Raw genomic sequence first — 19,997 nt, 5'->3', positions numbered from 1 at the left:
TGCCTCTACATATTGGAGAGGCTAGCACCTTCAGTTCCAGCAAAGTGTGCACAGATTTTTAAAGCACGCCCATCGAAGATTCTTCTTGCCTCGAAACCATAGAATCAAAAAATCGTAGCATTTGAAGGGATACCCAAGGATAATCTAGTCCAACCACCTGCAATGCAGGAATCTCAACCAAAGCATCCATGGTAGATAGCCATCCAACCTCTGCTTAAAAACCTCCAAGGAAGGAGAGTACACAACCTCCTGAGGGAGCCCATCCCACCGTTGAACAGCTCTTACTGTCAGAAAGTCCCCCCTGATGTTTAGTAGGAATCTCCTTTCTTGTAACTTGAATCCATCAGTTGGTGTGGAAAAGCTAATCATGTGGCATACTACCCTCTCCTCACATTGAAATCAGTAAGATGTTTTCCTGAGCATAAGCGATTAAGACAAAGCTGTAAAAGTGCTTGAAAAGGAAGTGGTAGAATGAGAAGAGGTCTCAGGTCAGATGCCATAAAATGTAATCCAGCTATGAAAACGTTGCTTCTTGCAAATGTATAACCAGCTACAGAGGTAAGGAGGCATGACCAGGCATTTGTTGGGGCCTCAATCCTGACCCAGCGGAATTGGTGGCTCTCATTTTATGTGACGCATCCACAAGTCTGGTGCCAGATGCAGGCATCATCATGCCAAGACTCCAGGGCTGCCCCTCAGCTGTACTGTCACTGCTTAATTAACCTGCCATCTCTGGGCATGCAGTTGGTAAGAGGAACAAGTGTGAGGCAATAGGGCAGCATTCTTCACATGCCTTGCCCTCTTCCTCTGGACAGCTGTGTGAGTTGAGCCCAGAAATGGAAGGCAAGTGAATAGGCACTGCCCGTGGGGACCACCATGATAAAAAGAAGAGGGTCCCACAGAGAGCATCTTGCTTAAAACCTGGAGGCAGAACTGGACTACCATAAAGGCAATGTGGAAGAACCCTTGGTTTTCATCTGTCTCCAAAAGGATCCACCGAGAATCCCCTCCCATGCTCTCAAATCCTGTGATTTTCAAAAATAAAATAAACTTATCCCCCTCCCCTTAACAATTCCTTTTTACTTTTTGTAGTTGTTTTGCCAACTAGGACTGACCGACCTGGTTCTTATTCTGATTGCAGAAATAGGCTTATTTGTTATTGCTTTATTCCTTTCTTTGTTGTTTCTAACTCCCGGTTTTCCTTTTTTGGCCAGATAGCAAGAAACAAATCACAGCTCGTCCTAGGAAATGTTTGCAAAAGAGGGCAGAATCTTGCACAACTTCCCTCTTCATTGTTTAATCCTAAACTCTCTTGCTGGACTGGTCGTTCAGGAATAATTATTTTAAACCAAAGATGAATGGCTTGTCTTTCTAATCCTTACCTATTGTTCTTCTTCAAGAAACCTGCAGAGAAAGTTTACTTACAGGCCTGATGGTTTACCCTCACCCCCACCTTGGTTCCATTGTTGCTGTGCACTTAACGCAAATGATTTTTGTGTTGTTCCTGGCATTAACATCATTACTCACATGATACAGGCATGAGTGCTTCCCTCAAGTGCTCTGCAACAAAGGAGTTTCAGAGCGTTTCTCTACAGTATTTTGTATGGGCTATTACAAATCTCATACTTCTTAGGACCTGGTGGAGTTACACGGTATTACTAAGAGCCTACACTACAGCCAAAGAATTGTGCAGATGTGAAACTTGCCATAATCCTACCGCCACCCACTGCTTCTCGACCTTTTCTCCTTCCTGTGGATTGTATGTCACGGTTTTGCAGTGACAGCAGGAACCACAACAGGCAAAATCCCCGTCAGGATCTCAAATCTAGATGGAGCACCTCTCCGACCACTACCTCCTGAGCTTCCTCCATTGCCTGCTCATTTCCTTCCTCTCAGAAAAAGCTGCTCCTTTTTATGGGCCTTCTGCAAAGCTTTGCTCCAGGAGCTGTTATCTCCTTGACTTCTCATTTATTCAGCCATATGCCTTCCCTATACTTTATCTCCTCAGGTTCCTGCTTTTCTGGAACCTCCTACCTTGCCCCACTTCCTTCAGACTCCATTTTGTTTTCAAACCAGTCTCCTCAGGAGGAAACCCCTCAACCCCCCCTCCACTGAACTTAAGCACTGAGAACTTCCTTGAGAGTCATGGGCTTAGCTTGAGGGGGGGCAGGGGGGCAGCTGATCTAGCTGCCCCCCTAGATCAAGTAAAGCAATAGAAATACTTAACTGACCAATCACGTTGGCTCTGCTCCCCCAACAAAAGTCCTGCCCCCCCCAAATCCTGGCTACGCCCATGTTGGAGTCCACTCTCTCTCCTTTCATGCCAGAGTTTCCTCTGCTCTGTACCTCAGCTTCCCTTTCCACCAATCTTTCCTTCAAATTTCTTTATTTTTGACCCATTTCTTTCCATTACCTAACCTGCACCCTTGGCTTCAGGCACTTTGCCTCTGAGCAGCTCACTGTCCCTTAGCTAAGTTGTGGGAAGCCTTTTCAGTCATTGGTCTACTCTACTCTGTAAATAATATTTGTGCTTTTAATCCAATCCAAACTGGCAACTTTTCCGTCCTTCACAGAAATCAGACTGCAAACTGCAAACTCAGCAACTGAACCATTCCAACAGCACAATATATAGATTTAGGACTATATGGGGGGAAAGAGAAATTAGCATAATCCTTCAATATCAATCAGTGGTTTCCCTTTTGTATTTTGAGTAGTGTTTTGTTTGCTACATGGTTGCAGTCAGGACTGTGTGAGCTAAAAATTACCCCTAGGATTCTGCACCAAGGTGAATCAAATTCTGCAACCGGTGGAAATTATGCAAATTAAGTGTTTTTGATACATTTGACTATTTTGCATAATTTGCAGCATGGTTACTCAAGAAGTATGTTCCATTAATTTCAGCGGAGATTTCTCCTTAAAGAGGTATGCATAGGATTGCAACTCATATTTGCTTTGGGGACGGGGAAAGAGGTTCATGGATGGTGCTGAACTCCAACCCCTGAAAAAAATGCTGCTGGGGTGAAACATCTCACAAGGTATTTCACAAGGTATTTCCCATGCACTGTCTTTGCTGCCCAAACTGGGAGAAACAAATTGTTTTCGTTTGTTTGTTGTTCTTTTAAAAAGCCAAGTTCTGTCACTGGATTCTGCACCCAATAACCAAATTGTGTGCATTTCTCTCCTTGTGCAAAATTGCAGCCTACAGCACAGAGCCTGCTTAGAGCAGTGCTGAAAAAATACAGGGGGTGGGTGGTTCTCAGATGTTTAATATGAACGTAACACACCTGTTTATAGAAGGTGAGGAGGTGAAAAAAACTGCATCCTAATGAACAGGGGAAACAAAGGCTGAACTATACAGGACTTTGGAGATCCATAATCGAATCTCCTGTGTCTTTCCATTTCTTTTAACAGCAGAAGGGGGGGCATGTTTCTAGGAGAAATATGGTCTATATAGTATAGAACCTCAGTGCTCAGAGAGAGTATGCCAGAGGATAACAGTTTCTAGGAAGAGAGGATTGTTGGCTTTTTTGTTTAGTTTATGGCTTCTTGCGGGCTTGAACAAAAGGTTGCTGTGTAATATACAGAGTGGGTGTGTAAGTAAGTGCACTTCCCCCGATACTGGAGTGTGGCCCCTGATACTGGAGAGTGATTGTGGTTACTCTGGTCACCACATGTGTGTCTGGAGGAAGTTCTCACTGATTAGACCATCCAATGCTTTTCTCGGCAAGCACACAATCCAAATGGCAGATTGGGAAGATATCTAGGCACGTCCCATGGGAGACACTTGAGGGCTTGTGGAATAAGCAGTCGATGAGTCCAGGGTTTCTATAACGAAATGTTAAAAATAAAGGATTTGTCAGAGCTGTGCTTTCTAAACGGAGGAGGAGCATGCTGCGAGTCTATAGGGATATCATAGTACATCTGTCAGTTGCTTTTCTGCAGAACATAACTTGGTATTTCCAGTTCCTGCAGAAGAGACTGGTAGGAACTTATAGCCAGCAATAAGTCTTTGTAGTGCACACAGTTGATGGGAGGTGGGTAGCCTTTTCATGGGATATGATGTGGTGCAGTGGATTTGGTTGCCTGTGTATATTTATAAATAAATGCAACTATTCCAGAATGCTCGTTAGATCCCAGCGACGGCCTTCCAAATGAAACCAAACCTAGGTAAGTGCTGCGTCCTTCGATTTTTCTCACCGCTTGGGAGAAGAGCATGTTGGAACCTGACCATCTGGGATGTAACAAAGGTTCCCGTGCCTGGAAGCCTCTAAGCAGCCAGTGCGGTTGAGAGAAGATCACAGTTAAATCCTCTTTCAACCTGGTTTACAAAAAGGAAAAATATTCCTGTTCCTCTCAGGTGGAAGCAACTTGCACGTTGATGTTCCACATCCCACAAAAGTGTGCATAACACTGCCGCCTTATAGTCCAATCCTGTGCTCTGGAATCTATAATGATGAAGGGTAGTTGTGTGTGGGTGTCCTTCTCTGAATTCAGTTGTTCTTTCGCAGTGCTCTAATCAGAAGCAAGCCACATTGATTCCATTGGACTTGCACATACATAAATGTGTGTAGGATTGCAGCCCTGCACCCACTCCCTATATTTACAGAACATGACTTCTTCCCAGAGAATCCTGGAAACTGAAGTTTGTCAAGGGTACTGGGAATTGTAGCTCTGTGAGGGTGAACTACAGTTCCCCGGAATCTTTGGGAGGAAGCTATGTGATTTAAGTGTACTGTGAGGGTGTGACTTAAGTGTGCACAGGATCACAGCCTTACACGTACAAAGCAAACAAACCTCAAACCTCTTGTCATCTATGGAACATACCGCTTGTCTGTTATTCCAAATAAAACAAAACACATCACCTCAATGGCATCACAAGCTTCTCTGAATGTTGTGCAGCCTGGTCCTAAGCATGTGTACTCAGAAGTAAGCCCTGTTGATTTAAATAGGAATTACTACCAAATAAGGGGCTTATATTGCCAAGTGATCCTATGAATGTTTGCTTGGAAGCGAGTCCCGGTAAGTGGAGCCTCCTGCCAGGTAATTGTGCATGGGATTATCCTTGTGCAATCAAACTCCTGTACCTGTTTACTCTGGCGGATCTTACTCCCAAGCAACTATGCAACTATAATCTTATAGCTTCCCGCGGATTTAATATTTATTTACTCATATTTATTTTAAACACACCTTTCCCTTTTTTTATTCTGGAGTAAATAGTTCTGGAGTGGAGGGCATCGCAACGAAACGCGAAACCCGAAGCTACGGCGATATAATGCGCATAGAGCTCCACTTCTGCTCGGCGAGTGAGTCTACTCGGAGGTAAAGCTCCGCGGAAGCTCCCTGCGCGAGCCTCCGCCTCCGGGGGCGCTAGAGAGCAACCACGCGAGGCCGGGAGCCGCGCAAGCTGAACGCGCGGTTATTGGCTGAGGGAAAGCGGGGAGGGGGAGAGGCGGGGAGAAGAACCCTTCCCACGTGACCCACCTCCAGAATGTTGGGTTCTTGCCCCAGAGCCGGCGCCGCGAGTCGCTCCCTCGAGGCTGGGCAGCAGCAACATAAGCGGCGGCGGCGCCTTCGTTTGCAGCGTTCACGTGGGCGCGTGGTGATGTAATCCCTCCTCCTCCGCCCCGTCGTGGCGCTTGGAACGCAGCGGAGCCGCTCTCCGTTGTTGGGCGAGCGCGCAGCTTGAGGGGCGCAAAAAGGCAACTTTTGTTTCTTGGGCCGGTGCCGCTCTCCGAGCCGGTGCGCGCGCCAGCCAGCCGGGCAGAGGGGAGCCTCCATGGGGTGAGTGAAGCGTGCGCGCCCGGCTCGAACTTTTCTTCTGCTCCTCCCCTCACATCTCTTATCCTTTGGGAAGCGGCCCTTCCCAGGCGAACCCTCTCGGCCACCCCTCTCTTTCTCTCCCCGCTTCGAGGTTGCCTCAGTCGGCCTCCCACCTCTCGCCTTCGCCACCACCTCCCCTCCTTGCGCCTTTTCTCCTTTTGTTGAGCGGAGCCCGGTCGTGGCAGCTCGGGTGGGGGGGGCCAAGGAGGAGGGAGACGGGGGCGCTGTGAATGGGAGCATTGTCTCGCCCTCCCTCCAGGAAAGGTTTGGAATGGAAAGCGAGCAGGGGGAAGCGTGCTTCGGGGTGCGTTTTAACGGGGAGGGGGGTTCCCCTTGTGTCTGCTTCAAGGGAATAAGAGAGAGTAACGGAGAGGGTAAGTGGTACCTCTAGAGAAGGGTCCTGGAATGGGAATGCCGCGCGGGGGGCTCCCTTCAGCCAATTTCCTTGCCGTTTGGGGTTCCTGAAGTTTAAACGGGCTTGTGGAGGATAGAGAAACCGATTACACGCCCACGAAGTGCTTGCTGGAAGGGCGGGGGTTGCTTTATAGGTGCTCCTTCTCTCCCCCCCCCCTTATGATTCAAATCAGCTTTTGGTTTCTGTTGTACGGTAGATGGGACGCCTTTTTTTTTCTTTGAGAAAAGGTGGGGTGGGGGAGTTCCTCCGGGGGAAAAGATGGGAAATGGCACCTTCTGTCCCAAGAAGGAAAAGAGAGCTTTCCTTCCTCCCTTTTCCTCACAAGCAGACGGCACAAAGCCGAACCTGTCCCCTCCAGTGCGTTTTCCTTCTAAAGACCTCCCCAGTGCCTCAACGCAACCTTTAGGGCAGGGGTGTCAAACTCAAATTCATTGGGGGCCGCATCAGCAGTTTGGTCACCCTCAAAGCGCCGGTTGTATCTGTAGGACTATGTGTCCACTCTTTATTATCATAAATTATTGTCACTGCATTCAATTATTACTGTTTTTTGTAATAATGTAAGTAATAACTAGCTCTGAAAGCAGAAACATAGTCAGAATAATGGCAAGTAGATATTCAAATGTGCAATTATTGTACAATTTATTGAAAAATGATTTTTGGTAACTGCACTGGGTGGTGGAGGCTCACTAGGGTTTCATGCAGGACCTTTGCAGAGCTACTAGTACCTGGAGATGCTGGGGTCCTTCTGCATGCAGGACAGATGTTCTGCCAGTGAGCCACCACCCTTCACCAAAGGGACTGGCTGAGGTTGACTCACTGGAGCTGCTCTCCTGGTTCCAGGGTTTAAGGGCCAGAAGTATAAAGCAGCATCCTATGTTTCTGAGGAGAGGGAGAGGGGAGGGGAGGGAGGAAAGAGGGAGTGGGAGGGAGAGAGGAAGGAAGGAAGGAAAGAGGGGAGAGAAAGAAGAGTAGGAAATAAGGAAGGGAATAAAGAAGGAAAGAAAAAGAAAGAGGGAGAGAAGACGGAAAGGGAGAAAGAAGGAAGGAAGTAGAGGGAAAGAAAGAATAAGAATGAGGGAGAGGAAGAAAGATGGGAAGGGCAGAAGGAAGGAAGGAAGGAAGAAAGAAAGAAAGAAAAGAGGGAGCAGGAGGGAGAGAGGAAGAAAAGAGGTGAGAGAAAGAAGAGTAGGAAAGAAGGAATAAAGAAGGAAAGAAAAAGAAAGAGGGAGAGAAGATAGAGATAAAGAAGGAAGGAAGGAGAGGGAAAGAAAGAATAAGAACGAGAGAGAGGAAGAAAGAAAGGGAAGGGGGGGGTCGCCACCTTGATTCAGCACCAGAAAAGAGCGCGAAGGGACCCATGGGCAAAAAGCATTTCCCGTGCAGCGTGAGGCAGTGGGTGTCCGTTTTAGGAGAAGTGCGTAAAGCATCAGAGTTGCACGTTCGTGAGGCTGAGCCGCGGCAGGAGGAGGAGGAGGTGAGGCAAGAGGAGGAGGAGGAGAGGAGGCGGCGGCTTGCCGGGTCGGTGCCCGGCAGCGCCATGCGGAGAGTCCCGAGCCTCTGGGACGCAGCAGTGCTCTGTAGCACTTTGAATCCTCCTCCTCCTCCACGCGGCGCTGCTGGGTGCTTTGTCTGTGCTTCAGCAGCAGCAGCAGCAGCCGTTTCCAGGCGCCGAGCCGTGGCAAGAGGAGGATTCAAAGTGCTACAGAGGACTGCTGCGTCGCAGAGGCTCGGGACTCTCCGTGTGGCCCACTGCTCCGGCCGCCTTTCTACCCCCCCCCGGCCCCAGCTGTTTGTCGGCGCTTTGTCGGCGCGGCACTTCAGCAGCAAGGTCCCGCTGCTGGGTCCCGCTGGCTGGGGCGCTCGGCGGGCCACATGACGAGGTCTGGCGGGCCGGATTTGGCCCCCGGGCCTTGTGTTTGACACCCGTGCTTTAGGGGAAGACCTCTTCGCTCCTCTCCTCCTCCATCCCGTAAGTGCTCATTGCTGTGATCTAGACCCACCAGGGCTTTGGAAAGTTGACAGCTCCGCAGCTTACATGTGAGTCATAATCACTGGGTAAGCTGAAAAGGCTAAAGAAATCAAAAATATTTGGGCTTACCTCCTGCTGCCAAGGTATCCTCAAAGCAGGATTTCATTTTAGTTTTTTGAGAGTGGAAGAAAAGATCCCATTGGAGGGATATGGTCAGAGTAAGCTGGTGGATTTTTCACACCTCCTAAGGGGATTTATCCCTTTCAAGGTACTTATGCTTAAATTTCAAATGTGGTGAGCTTGTTTGTGTTTTTTTAAAGGGAGATTTTACCCATGTGTATCAGTTCCACACTGGTGAGTTGTGAGCATAATTTACTGGATAATAAAAAGGTTCTACATATGAAATGAAGGGAACCATCAACATCGATGAAAATCTACCCTTGTATTCTAGCTCACAACATGCTGTGGGCTGTGCCAGTAAGGTGTGAGAATCTCTTTCCATTTTTACTTGCCTGGTGGGAAATGTTTAAAAATGCAATTCTTGGATAAAGTACAAAAGTACTTTTTTTTCTCTTTCAGGGTTGTATTTATAAACTGGCAACACCTGCAACTTTTGATTGCAAGGTGGCTGTGCCCTAGTTAGTGGTGGCTAACCTGCAACCTTTCAGATGTTGATAATCATAGAACTGTAGAGTTGGAAGGGGCCATGAGGGTCATCTAGTCCAATCCCCTGCACTGCGCAAGGTAGGGCTCAAAGCCATGAACCTGAGATTAAGATTCTCATGCTCTACCGACTGAGCTACATGGTGGACATCAGCTCCACTGTCCTTGGCCTTTGGTCAAGCTAGTTAGGGCTGATGAGAGTTGGAATCCACCAACATATGGAGGGCCACAGGTTCTCCATTCCTGCAACCGGTTACATATGAAGTTGTTGGACTACTAGTCTAATTAGCCAGGTACTGGTAGCGGCTTTCAAAGATTTCAGAAGAGACATTCCCAACTTTACCTAGAGATGCCAAGGATTCAACCTGTGACCTTTTGCGTGCAAAACAGATGCTCTGCCACTGAGTTATGGCCCTTCCTGTGCATTAGAATCATAGAATCATAGAGTTGGAAGAGACCACAAGGGCCATCCATTCCAACCCCCTGCCAAGCAGGAAATGCCATCAAAGCATTCTTGACATATGGCTGTCAAGCCTCTGCTTAAAGACCTCCAAAGAAGGAGACTCCACCACACTTCTTGGCAGCAAATTCTACTGTCGAACAGCTCTTACTGTCAGGAAGTTCTTCCTAATGTTTAGGTGGAATCTTCTTTCTTGTAGTTTGAATCCATTGCTCTGTGTCCGCTTCTCTGGAGCAGCAGAAAACAACCTTTCACCCTCCTCTATATGACGTCCTTTTATATATTTGAACATGGCTATCATATCACCCCTTAACCTTCTCTTCTCCAGGCTAAACATACCCAGCTCCCTAAGCCGTTCCTCATAAGGTATTGTTTCCAGGCCTTTGACCATTTTGGTTGCCCTCCTCTGGACACGTTCCAGCTTGTCAGTATCCTTCTTGAACTGTGGTGCCCAGAACTGGACACAGTACTCCAGGTGAGGTCTGACCAGAGCAGAATACAGTGGTACATTAGAATAGATTTATTTCAAAGGCTGCATCACTTGATCAAGATTTGAGTGTCACCAGTGAAAGTTTGGGGAGATTTGAGCATATGCCAAGTAGGCTGAGGCCAACTGCACTCAGACATTATAACACAGGTATTTTCAGAAACCTTTTTACCACTTTCCCGCACTGTATTTTTCCAAGTGTACACCTAAGCATGTACTGTACTGTGTAAAAAGGCCCACTAAGTAATTCCATGTGGAACTTAGCCTGCAGATGTTGAATCCAAAGGTAACTGTGGTACAGTATCTGAGAACTTCATGATCTGAGTCTAGCTGTACATTTTGTATCGTTAAATAAAAACTTAGTGTTTGCTGCCTTCATATATAAGCATAACCTGTCTTCCATTACTTTAAAATGAGTGTGCTTGGGTAGCTATATTCCCTGTAAGTATGGCAGCACCATCAGAAGGTGCAAGAGAAAGCACTTGCTACCTTCTGGCTGTTAGAGGCCATTGAAAGTGCATAATGTATAAGATTTTGCATAGACAGCCCGATTCTTGATGATCGGTGGAATACAAAGGAACAAGGACGCTTGATTGGATGGCTTTCAACCATCCTTTCACCTTGCACTTTGGTGCTGAGCCAGATGCTGTACTTAATGGTTGGCAAATGTAGCAGTTTAAAATGACAGTGAGGCTAAAAGAGAGTAGTACATTTGCAAGAATATTGTGAATGGAGCAAGGCTTCTAATACCGTAGCTATCATTGATCTTGGAATAACCACAATGCCAGGCAAAATAGGTCCTTGTAACTTCTGATGTGTGTGTGTATAAAGTTTATTTCTGGTAGGGAGAAACTGTTGCACTTCACCCATATTTCCTCTCCACTTGCCATATTGGTGCTCAGGCCACTGCTTATTATTGAAACACTTTTTCTAAATGGGATACATTTTAAAAAGCAAACTTCAATGGAGTATTAGTACAAACTGTTGCTAGATACAAACCATGCTGTGTACTGATTTTCTGAAGTACATGCTATTAAGATACACAATTTTGAACAGGGGTAGGGGCATCTTTTCACTTTGAGGGCTCACCACTGGCACTCAGGACAGTGGGCTAGGCAGACACCTCTCCCTTTGCTCCATCCAAACAAACAAGATGTTAGCAGAATTCAAGAACATTTGTCAACTCTGCAAAAACACCTGAAGTGTCCAGTGGGGCCAGTGAGCATGGTGACCTGGGGAGAGGGCTGCATTTGACCTCTGGGCCTGAACTTCCCCAGCCCTCTTTTAGAATAATGTAAAAAGACGGATACTGTAGTAAGGATGCAGCCTGCTAAGTACAGTAGTGAATCCTCCATTCTGGGACTGCTCCCAAACAATCACTGACAAAGCTATCAGTTGCTAGGAAAGAGATGCAGGGGTTTCATGCACTAGAGAGAGTTAAAATAGCTGGGTCCCCCGCCTTGGAAACGTTAATTTGGTTCTGGTACATCATCCTTCAGGCATAGTCGTGATTCAATACTTAAGGTGAAACCTGTGGTTCATTATGATAGCTAATTGGCTCCATGAAAGCTGTGTGAAGCGAAGGCTGTGGCATTTGAATGATACAGATAATTTGATTTGCTCAGCTTGATCCTATACCTAGGGGAGGGGGGCCGGGGGGTAGATGTGGCCCCTTGACTCCTGCTTCAGTTAGGTTGGCAAAAAAGCCTCCTATTTATTACTAATTTTCAGCCTGCTTTCCCCTTGGCAAGCTGGGTTGCAATACTCAATGATGGATCTTAAGTGTCTGTGTCCATGCTGTGTACTTGGGTGAGAATTGTGGTCTGCAAAAGGATGGAGAGAGGCATGAACTCCCATCAGACCTGGCTGGCATAGCTGATGGCCAGGAAGGATGGAGTTCATCCAGCAACATCTGGAGGGCCACAGGTTCCCTATCCCTGGAATTGCAGGATACTTAAAAAGAAAAAAAGTAGTCTTGCTTTCTACTGCCCTAGAAGACAGGACTACCGGTAGATCTAATGAGCTTAGCAGGCAGGATTTCAGAGGCTTCCAAGGAGTCTGGACAGTTATTATTAACAATCATTTCATTTCTATACAACTTTATACTTTAAAAAAAATCTCAAAGTAGTTTGCAACCCATTAAAACATCAAATAAAACAAATTCAAGCTTCAAGAAAAATATTTCAGATCCTTCTTGAAGTGACATTTTGTTCCCCCATATTTATCTACCTACTTGTGGTAATTTATAGGGCTGCCCCAAAGCAGAAGTGCTCTAGGGAGCTGGTGTGGTGGTTAGAGTGTTGGACTAGGACCTGGGAGATCAGGGTTCAATTCCACACTCAGTCATGAAGCTCACTGGGTTACCTTGGGCGAGTCACAGCCTCTTAACATACCTCACAGGGTCATTGTGGGGATTAACTGAGGAGGGGGGGGTGAACCAGAGGGTGGGATATAAATGCAATAAGCAAGCTCTTCTGCTTACCTATTTAAGAAAGCTGGAGGGGCCAGCCAGATAGCAAAGTCAGTCACCAGCCTGGCATCTAGAGATCTCCATGTGGTCACAATTGGACCCACGCCAGTGGCAAAACACGCCTGGCGCCTGTGGGATTTTGAAAATTGTCTGAAATAACAAAGCCAAATAAAGTAGATAATCATTTAATAGTACAAGGTGGATAGCAAATGGCTGAGAAAAAGCAGCAAGGTCTACCTTCCTCCCTTAGGTATTGTGCAGTCTTAAGGTGAAAATGAGCAATGGCTGACTATAAAGTATTTTGGTCAAATGTTTCTTCTTTAGTTTGACTGGAGGGTGGCTGTGTGATGGATTGGACAAGGCTGGATAGTCAGGTTGTCAGTAGAGTAATCTCAAGCTGCGCAAGAGTGAGCCTGTGGCTAATTGATGGAGCAGCCCAGACTGTCAGCAGAACTTATACCTGAAGATAAAAACTGGGTTAGTGGCTCAGAAAAAAGAGTTAACGTTTTATGAAGCTAAAGGAGAAGCTGTGCTGGAGGGGAAGGCAGATCTCTGGAAGAATTCTGAACGTTTTAGTTGTCTCCCATTGTACAAAGGAGTGTGCCCAGGCCACCTGAAGCTGTAACCACAGAACACTTCTAAAATGATTACAGTACAGTCGATCCCATCGACTGTTTGGCAGGGAATAGGGAAGAGGCACCCCTTCTCCTCCTCTGCAGTGATGATGTGCTACCTGCCACATGAGAGGGTACAGTTGTACATGCAGTATTCATTCCCACCGAGTTGGAGATACACATGGAAATTTGTGAAAGCACTTTCCTAAACAGAATAGGAGCAACTGTTGTGTGCTGTAACCTCTCTGGACACACTACATTTGTTCCTGGGCATTTGGTTAGGTGTATCTTTCAAACATTGCTCCACTTCACCCCATCCTATACCCAGGAACTACCTGGCTAAATGAAGGTTCACTATATTTAGGGTTGCTTCTTTGCGGAGGCTTCTGTTAACAACCATCTTAGGACATTGATCCGCTAAGGCAGAGCTTTCCTAACTGTGTGTCATGACACATTAGTGTTGGCTGTAGTGTGTAGGTGCGTTGTGTGAACGCTCGGCACACTCCTTCCAGGATTGGAAAGCAGTTAGATTAACCTCTGGTTTGCTAGTAAAACTGAATTACTGTGTTGTGAAATGATGTAAAACTAAATTTCTGTGTCACGAAATGATGCATGTCTAAAATGTGTGTCACCAACATGAAAAGTTTGGAAAGCTCTGAAGGGTTGCTTCAAACCCTTGTACATTTCTTGTCTCCTGGACCTTTCTTTGAAGAAAAAGCATGACAGTCATGTGCTTGTTAGTTTTGCATGCAAATTTGTTCCACTGCAGAATGGAGTTTATGCTTTTTCCTAGAGGAGAGTATATTCCATGCTTCTTCTTTTTTTTTAAGCGCAATGTGTTTTAATTGTCTTTGGTAGGGGAAGTTAGTGTGGCTTTGGTGCATTTTTAAAAACTGAAGCAAACAACAAAACTCTTTTGATTTTGATGTGAGAGGGTCAATGGATTTCTGTGCATACTGCATTTACTCCTTTCCTCTGAAGTTGCATGTGCTTTATTAAATTGACCAAAGTGTAATGATGTTGGTGTTGACCTTCTTTTAAGTCTGCTGAAGTACCTCCTGATTAATTGCTGTAGCTATTCCTGTGTTTTGTAGTTCTTTGGACATTCAGGATTACTTCATTTTCTTTGGCAAATGCGGATTTGCCCTGGTTCTGCAAGGCTTAGTACACTGATCTGATCTCTCTCTCTTAATACTGGCAGAATTGAATTCTTTAGGAGTATATCTCATTAATGCATACACAGAGAGCTGTCCATTGTTGTCTGTCTTCTGGAGCTGGAAGATCATGGGAATAATAAAGCACTCATTCTAACCTTGAATGTTTTTGTTGCCTCTGCATTAGGAGAATAACAGGAAAATGTCCAGGCCATATCTGCATTCTTGAGCTTGGGAATCCAACCCTCTTCCCATTTGACTAGCAAAATCCGCAGTTTATGACTAGCAGATTGTATGCAGTGTAAGGGCTTTTCGTGGGGCTACTTTCCACTCATACTTCGTGGGACTACTTTCCATACTTCGTGGGACTACTTTCCAAATGAATGGAAACCATTCATTTATATGGGAGGCAGCATAGTGATCTTGAGCTATGAAAAGCAAGGTGCTGCAGGTTGGGTTCGGTTTCTTGGTTATGCCAGAGCAGTAGAATCCAAAGGCAATCAGTGCAGAGTCAGTTTTTCTTTCAAGAGAGAAAAGTTCTAGTGACTTACGAATCATAGGACTGTAGAGATGGGAGGGACTCCAAGGGTCACCTGATTCCAACCCCCTGCAGTACAGAAAATTCAACGTGTAGTTCCCCCATCCAATTTGGAACCATACCGGATCCCACTTAGCTTTACCACAGCAATTCAGGTGACTTGCAGTATTTAGCCATCTACAACAGGGGTGGGGAATGTTTTTAAGCCTGAAGGCTGCTTTCCCTCCTGGATAACGTTTCGGGGGCTGCATGCCACTGATGGGGCTGGCCAGGGGCAAATGTAGGTGCAGAAAGGATGTGACTCTTTCCTTTTGTACAGTTGGCTACATTCCAGTCAGGCAAAAGTCAGAGGTACCAACATCTCAGACATATCTCTGTCCTCCTTCCAGGCAGGCAAGCAGGAAGCATTATTGCAGCACACCTTTTGGGCATGTACTCAAGGAGGGCACAGAGGGAGAGCCAGTGAGGGCATGGACTTGGGAGAGTCTTGGGGTAGCAGTGGATAGACAGCCCTGGAGGGCAACATTTGCTCCCTACCCCTGATTTAGAAATTCACAATTTGGCCAAGCCACATTAGTCTTGTATTCCTCCCCAAAGCATCAAGACACTATTGAAACATTTCAGGACTGCTTTAATTTATTTTATTTTTCATTGTCCCCAAGGAGAAAGTCTGTGAAGGTTGTGGGGACCACCCCCAATTTGTATCCAGATCTCCCTGGTTCTAGCCACTGCACCACATTGACTTCCTGCCAGTAGCTCCAAAACACTCTCCAGAGCTTTCTGCATCAGGTGGTTGCCCTGCGTGGGTTGGAGTGTGATAGAAATGGCTCTAGACGGGGTCCAAAGCTAGCTCTTGCTTTTGCCCTTGCAAGCCCCCTTTGCATACTGAACACCAGAGAAGGGCTCATGGTTTCTCCCTCTTAATCTTGTTACTTTGCGTATTCAGCAACAGGACATCTAAGTGTAGAGTTACGGTATGTACATGCATGTGTACACCATTCCTGAGAATTCAGCATGCATCCAGCCTCCAGTCTTTTACACCCCACCCCAGCTTTCATATTTTTAAGTTCATTTCTCCTTTTAAAGGCTCCTTTAAAGAAGCAGCAGCACAATAAGTTTAGTTTCACTGAATTATCCTTGTTAGCTCTGCTGTTCATGAATAAGGGGTTTCTTTGCCAAGTGGCACTTGATTACTATTGGTGTGTTTAACTTAATGTGGCAGGAATAACCTCTCAGCAAAGGCATTTGCAAGGTTGCACAATGCACTCCTTTAATCTTTTGGCATGAGGTTTACACTTAAATGCAACTTCTGTGGTGTGTGTGTGTGTGTTTGTTTCTGACTCTGCAATGATGCTGTCTTTCCATACTTAAGGATGACTCAGCAGACTGCATAGGGCTTCCTGTTGGGCATCCCTTAGTTTCTGAAGACTTGCCCAGGTGTTTCTTATGCTACATGTTTTGGATCAAGCCTGGGGGACCTGGAGGCCCTGCTCCTCCTTGCACCCCATGCTGTTGCCTGGCTGGAATGTGTCCTGTTCAGTGATAATGCCCCTTGCTTTCCTGGATAGAGAGAGATGTATGTGCATATACCTCTGAATTTTGTGTGGCTTGAATGTATCCCACTGTACAAAAGTAAGAGTCGCACCTGTTGTTTTCGCCACAGCCATCACTGGTTTGCAGCCCTGGGAAGAGTCACATTTTAAGTGTAGGTGTGAATATCTGTGTCATGCACATACTCCCCTCAAAGAGCTTAGGTTGGCGCTCAGCTCTCCAGTCGATCAATGGTGGCTGTTTGTCCCCTTATTAGGCAGTAATTCTTTTTAGTTTAAAGGGCAACAACTCATGTCTTTTTTCTATTCTCACCCCCTTCCCCACATCTAAGTGCACAGTGGTTCCTTGGTGTTCCTTAGTATCCGTTGTATAAAATTCAGTCCGCAACTGAACTTGGCAAGTAGTGCAAGCATTGGAGGTTGCTGTTTCTGACCACTCAAAGGGAGTCAGTGAGTGGCAAGATAATCTTGTGTAATGTCACAGTACTGCACAACATTGCTGTGGCTCCCACTGCCACCCCAGTGGGATTCTTGCTATGGAAGGGTTGGCTTCCAAACCAGTGGTTCCCAAACATTACCCCCCCTCCTTCCATGGACCTCTTGGAAGTTGTTGAGGATCTTAGTGGACCGCTTAGTTATTTTTCTGCCTGTTGTAGCAATTGAAATTCCGCAGAATTCAAATTGTAACAAGAACTAAAAGAAGCAACAAAAAATACAATTCAGAATCGATATGACTATTCAGTGCAATGGATACGCAGATCCCAACTTCAACCACAAATCCACAGACACATGGTGAACTACCTGACTGAAGCTTATGGAGCACTGGTGGTTCACAGTTTGGGAACCTCTCTTCCAGTAAGTTTTCGGAAGTGCTTTCCTTGCAATCTAAGGATCAGGGCTGCAAGTGCCTGGGGAACAGATTGCAAAAGTGCCATTGGTGCTCTGCTGTACATACCACGGTATGTCCACTGGTGCTGCTTAATAGGGGAATTTCACAAATATTTATAAGATGGCATCTTTTGTTCAGAACCGACCCATATGCTGCAATTTAAAGAGTGTGTTGCTGGTGCCTGCTGCATGTATATGGAATGTATAATGGAACTTATTTTCCCCTCTCCTTTTTGTTTAGGTGTTGAAAACGCATAAGGTTTAGAACTTTGAATGGAATAAGCATGAAGAGCTTGAAAGCAAAGTTTAGGAAGAGTGATGTAAGTATTCTGCGACTCACTGTGGCTGACTCATATTAGTTTGTCTGTATTGTGGAAGCATTCCTTCAGTCCCACCTTGATAAAGCCGTTAAGTTAATGAACTACGAGGGCGGAAATGGTAATGCTTCTGAAATGTAGCAGGAGAGAACCATAGGACTCAAAATTGTTTCTGTTCTTGTGTGGTGTTTACTTGGTCACTTTAACATAACATGTACATAATGTTATTTGTATGCTGCCTTTCTGCAGTTCTAACGATGCTCAAGGCAGCTTGCCACATGGAAAATATGGAGGAAATGCATTACAAAAGCAGTCATAAGCAATAAACGAAACATTAAAATACATGTACTCTGTCATGCACCCATGCACTTTGATGACACCACAGAAATAAATACACACACTGCAGGCTTTGAATATGTGTTTCTTTATTGACATTCAGTCATATTTTAGGTTAGTTTATAATAATAGTAGCAGCAACATATTAATATCAGTGTATATATATAAGTAGAAATGTAAAAAAAAAAATCTTTGGTTGGTTCAGCTTCTGCCTCCAATTTTTGACTTTCATGATTAGAGAATCTCAGGTTGAGGCCAGGGAAAGGCCATTTCACACGCAAGTCTTTTTCAGATGTATACTTGACAGGGAGCTTTTGCAGACAATTATTGCTTGTTGATGGGTGAATCTATATGAAGCTTGCACTTGCCACATTCTCCTTTGGATGAAACAATGTCTAAAGGATTTGCTGGTCTATGACCGTAATAAAGATATTATTATTATAATGTCTAAAGGATGTTAAGCCACTATTGTATAAACCGTTTTTGGGATTAATTGCACCCTGCTAGGATTGTTTGTGTGCAATAGTGTTTGGTTGGTATGTGGGTGTGTTTCATCCTTTCAGGGAAGATAACTTGGGATGGAATTAAGGAAGGGACAAAATGTGTTGTATGTGTAAAAGATGGGATAGAAGTAACATTATGAGAGGATTTGTGGCTTTTTTCTTTTACAAATGGATAAGAAGATTGAAGCTGATTTTCCCAGGCATTATTCTGCTCGCTCTAGTATTTCTCAGTGATTTTTACGTGCTCAGCAAAATTTTAAGATCAAGCCTATCCTTTCCTTAACTGGTTTGACGTCATTCCAGAAAATAGAAAAGTAGTATGATGTAGGCTTCATTCAAAGAGCTTTTTGATTTACTGGAGTGCTATCTAATTAAACAGGTCTCAACAGCAAGTTGAAACCCGTGTGTGTGTGTGTGTGTGTGTGTGTGTGTGTGTGTTGCACATCTAACCCTGCTGGTTTTTTTTTTTAACAGAAAAAGTTCACACTTCAGAGCTTTATAATGATGGGTAATTAGCTGTCATTTTTTTAATGCTTTATTTTTTAAAAAAATTCAAATTTTTATTTAAATACTGCCTTGAGTGAGGTAGAATCTACAGAACACATTCTACTGAGTTGTCCCTTTTATAATGATTTAAGGCAATGTCTTATAGCCCCGTATTTACCCCAGTTTAGTTCCCGACCAAGAGAACGGCAGGCAGCATATTTGCTAAACAAGCCCACTGGGAAAATAACCTTCTCTGTGGCTAAATTCCTCTTCCTGGCGCTCAAGTGTCGGAAACGTATAATCGAATGTCTTGATGTGGGTTACTTGTAGGAGGTTTAGTAGCGCGGTCATACCCCATTTATGTATCCCGCTGATGCCCTCAGTTTTATATTTTTATATTTTTATGTATCCCTCTGATGTCTTCAGTTTTATATTTTTTTTATATTTTTATGTATCCCTCTGATGCCTTCAGTTTTATATGTTTATCTTTGTATTGAGAAATGTTTTTGTTCTGACTATCGGTCGAATAAAGTATATTGATTGATTGATATTTAAATACGAACAAAAAAAAATTAAAAAAAGTTAAAAAAAAGTTCGTATTTAAATTTTTTTATGCTTTAAAATTTCTCCCTATACTTGGAATGATGCTTATAGCAAATATTTTCAGCTACCTTCAGATAACTCCGCTGCTCCAGAGCAGCTGTGGAACAATTGCCATGATTCAATTGCTATAAAGCAGGGCTTCCCAAACTAAGGCCCGGAGGCCGGATGAAGCCCAATCACCTTCTGAATCTGGCCCATGGACAGTCCGGGAATCAGCGTGTTTTTACATGAGTAGAATGTGTCCTTTTATTTAAAATGCATCTCTGGGTTATTTGTGGGGCATAGGAATCCGTTCATATTTTTTTCCCCAAAATATAGCCTGTCCCCATACAAGATCTGAGGGACAGTGGACTGGCCCCCTGCTGAAAAAGTTTGCTGACCCCTGCTATAAAGCCTCATGTTGGGTTTTATAATAAGCTTGTTAATTCAAACCCTCCTAAGCTACTTCTGGGAAATGGATTTACAGACTCAATGGCTGGGGTGCTGCTACGTCTTTGCGGGGATCACAAGGGCTGAAATGTGTTTGTGGCTTAATAGGCATAAGCACGCTGTTATTATTTATTAAAATGATATACTGTCCTCTATCCAAAGACCACAGGGTGGTTCTGAGCTAGATGGACCATTGGTCTGACTCAGTATAAGGCAGCTTTTTGCAGAAGGTCCGTAATGCTACTATGTCAGACAGAGGTTGTGCATTGCTCAATTCTGCCTTTTATAGGTCCAG

General features: G+C 44.9%; 1 protein-coding gene across 4 annotated transcripts in view; it reads left to right on the top strand.

Moving 5' to 3' along the window:
- Positions 1–5,300: 5,300 nt before the first annotated feature.
- The window catches only part of RAI14 (retinoic acid induced 14), a 100,048-nt gene continuing 85,351 nt past the window's right edge, over positions 5,301–19,997 (top strand). For 2 of the 4 annotated variants that reach the window (XM_035100963.2, XM_035100962.2), the window contains exons 1-2: positions 5,490–5,781; positions 17,270–17,348. In XM_035100963.2, the coding sequence (XP_034956854.2) occupies positions 17,313–17,348 (36 nt within the window). In that variant the 5' untranslated portion in view covers positions 5,490–5,781; positions 17,270–17,312. Of the gene's footprint in view, positions 5,320–5,489; positions 5,782–8,185; positions 8,205–17,269; positions 17,349–19,997 lie in introns of those variants that run through there. The other 2 variants (XM_060280330.1, XM_060280329.1) reach the window with 2 other exon arrangements.

The sequence above is a fragment of the Zootoca vivipara genome, chromosome 11, assembly GCF_963506605.1.
Source record: "Zootoca vivipara chromosome 11, rZooViv1.1, whole genome shotgun sequence".
NCBI lineage: Eukaryota > Metazoa > Chordata > Lepidosauria > Squamata > Lacertidae > Zootoca > Zootoca vivipara.
Note: the sequence above shows the minus strand (reverse complement) of the source record. Positions and strands in the feature narration are given on the sequence as shown.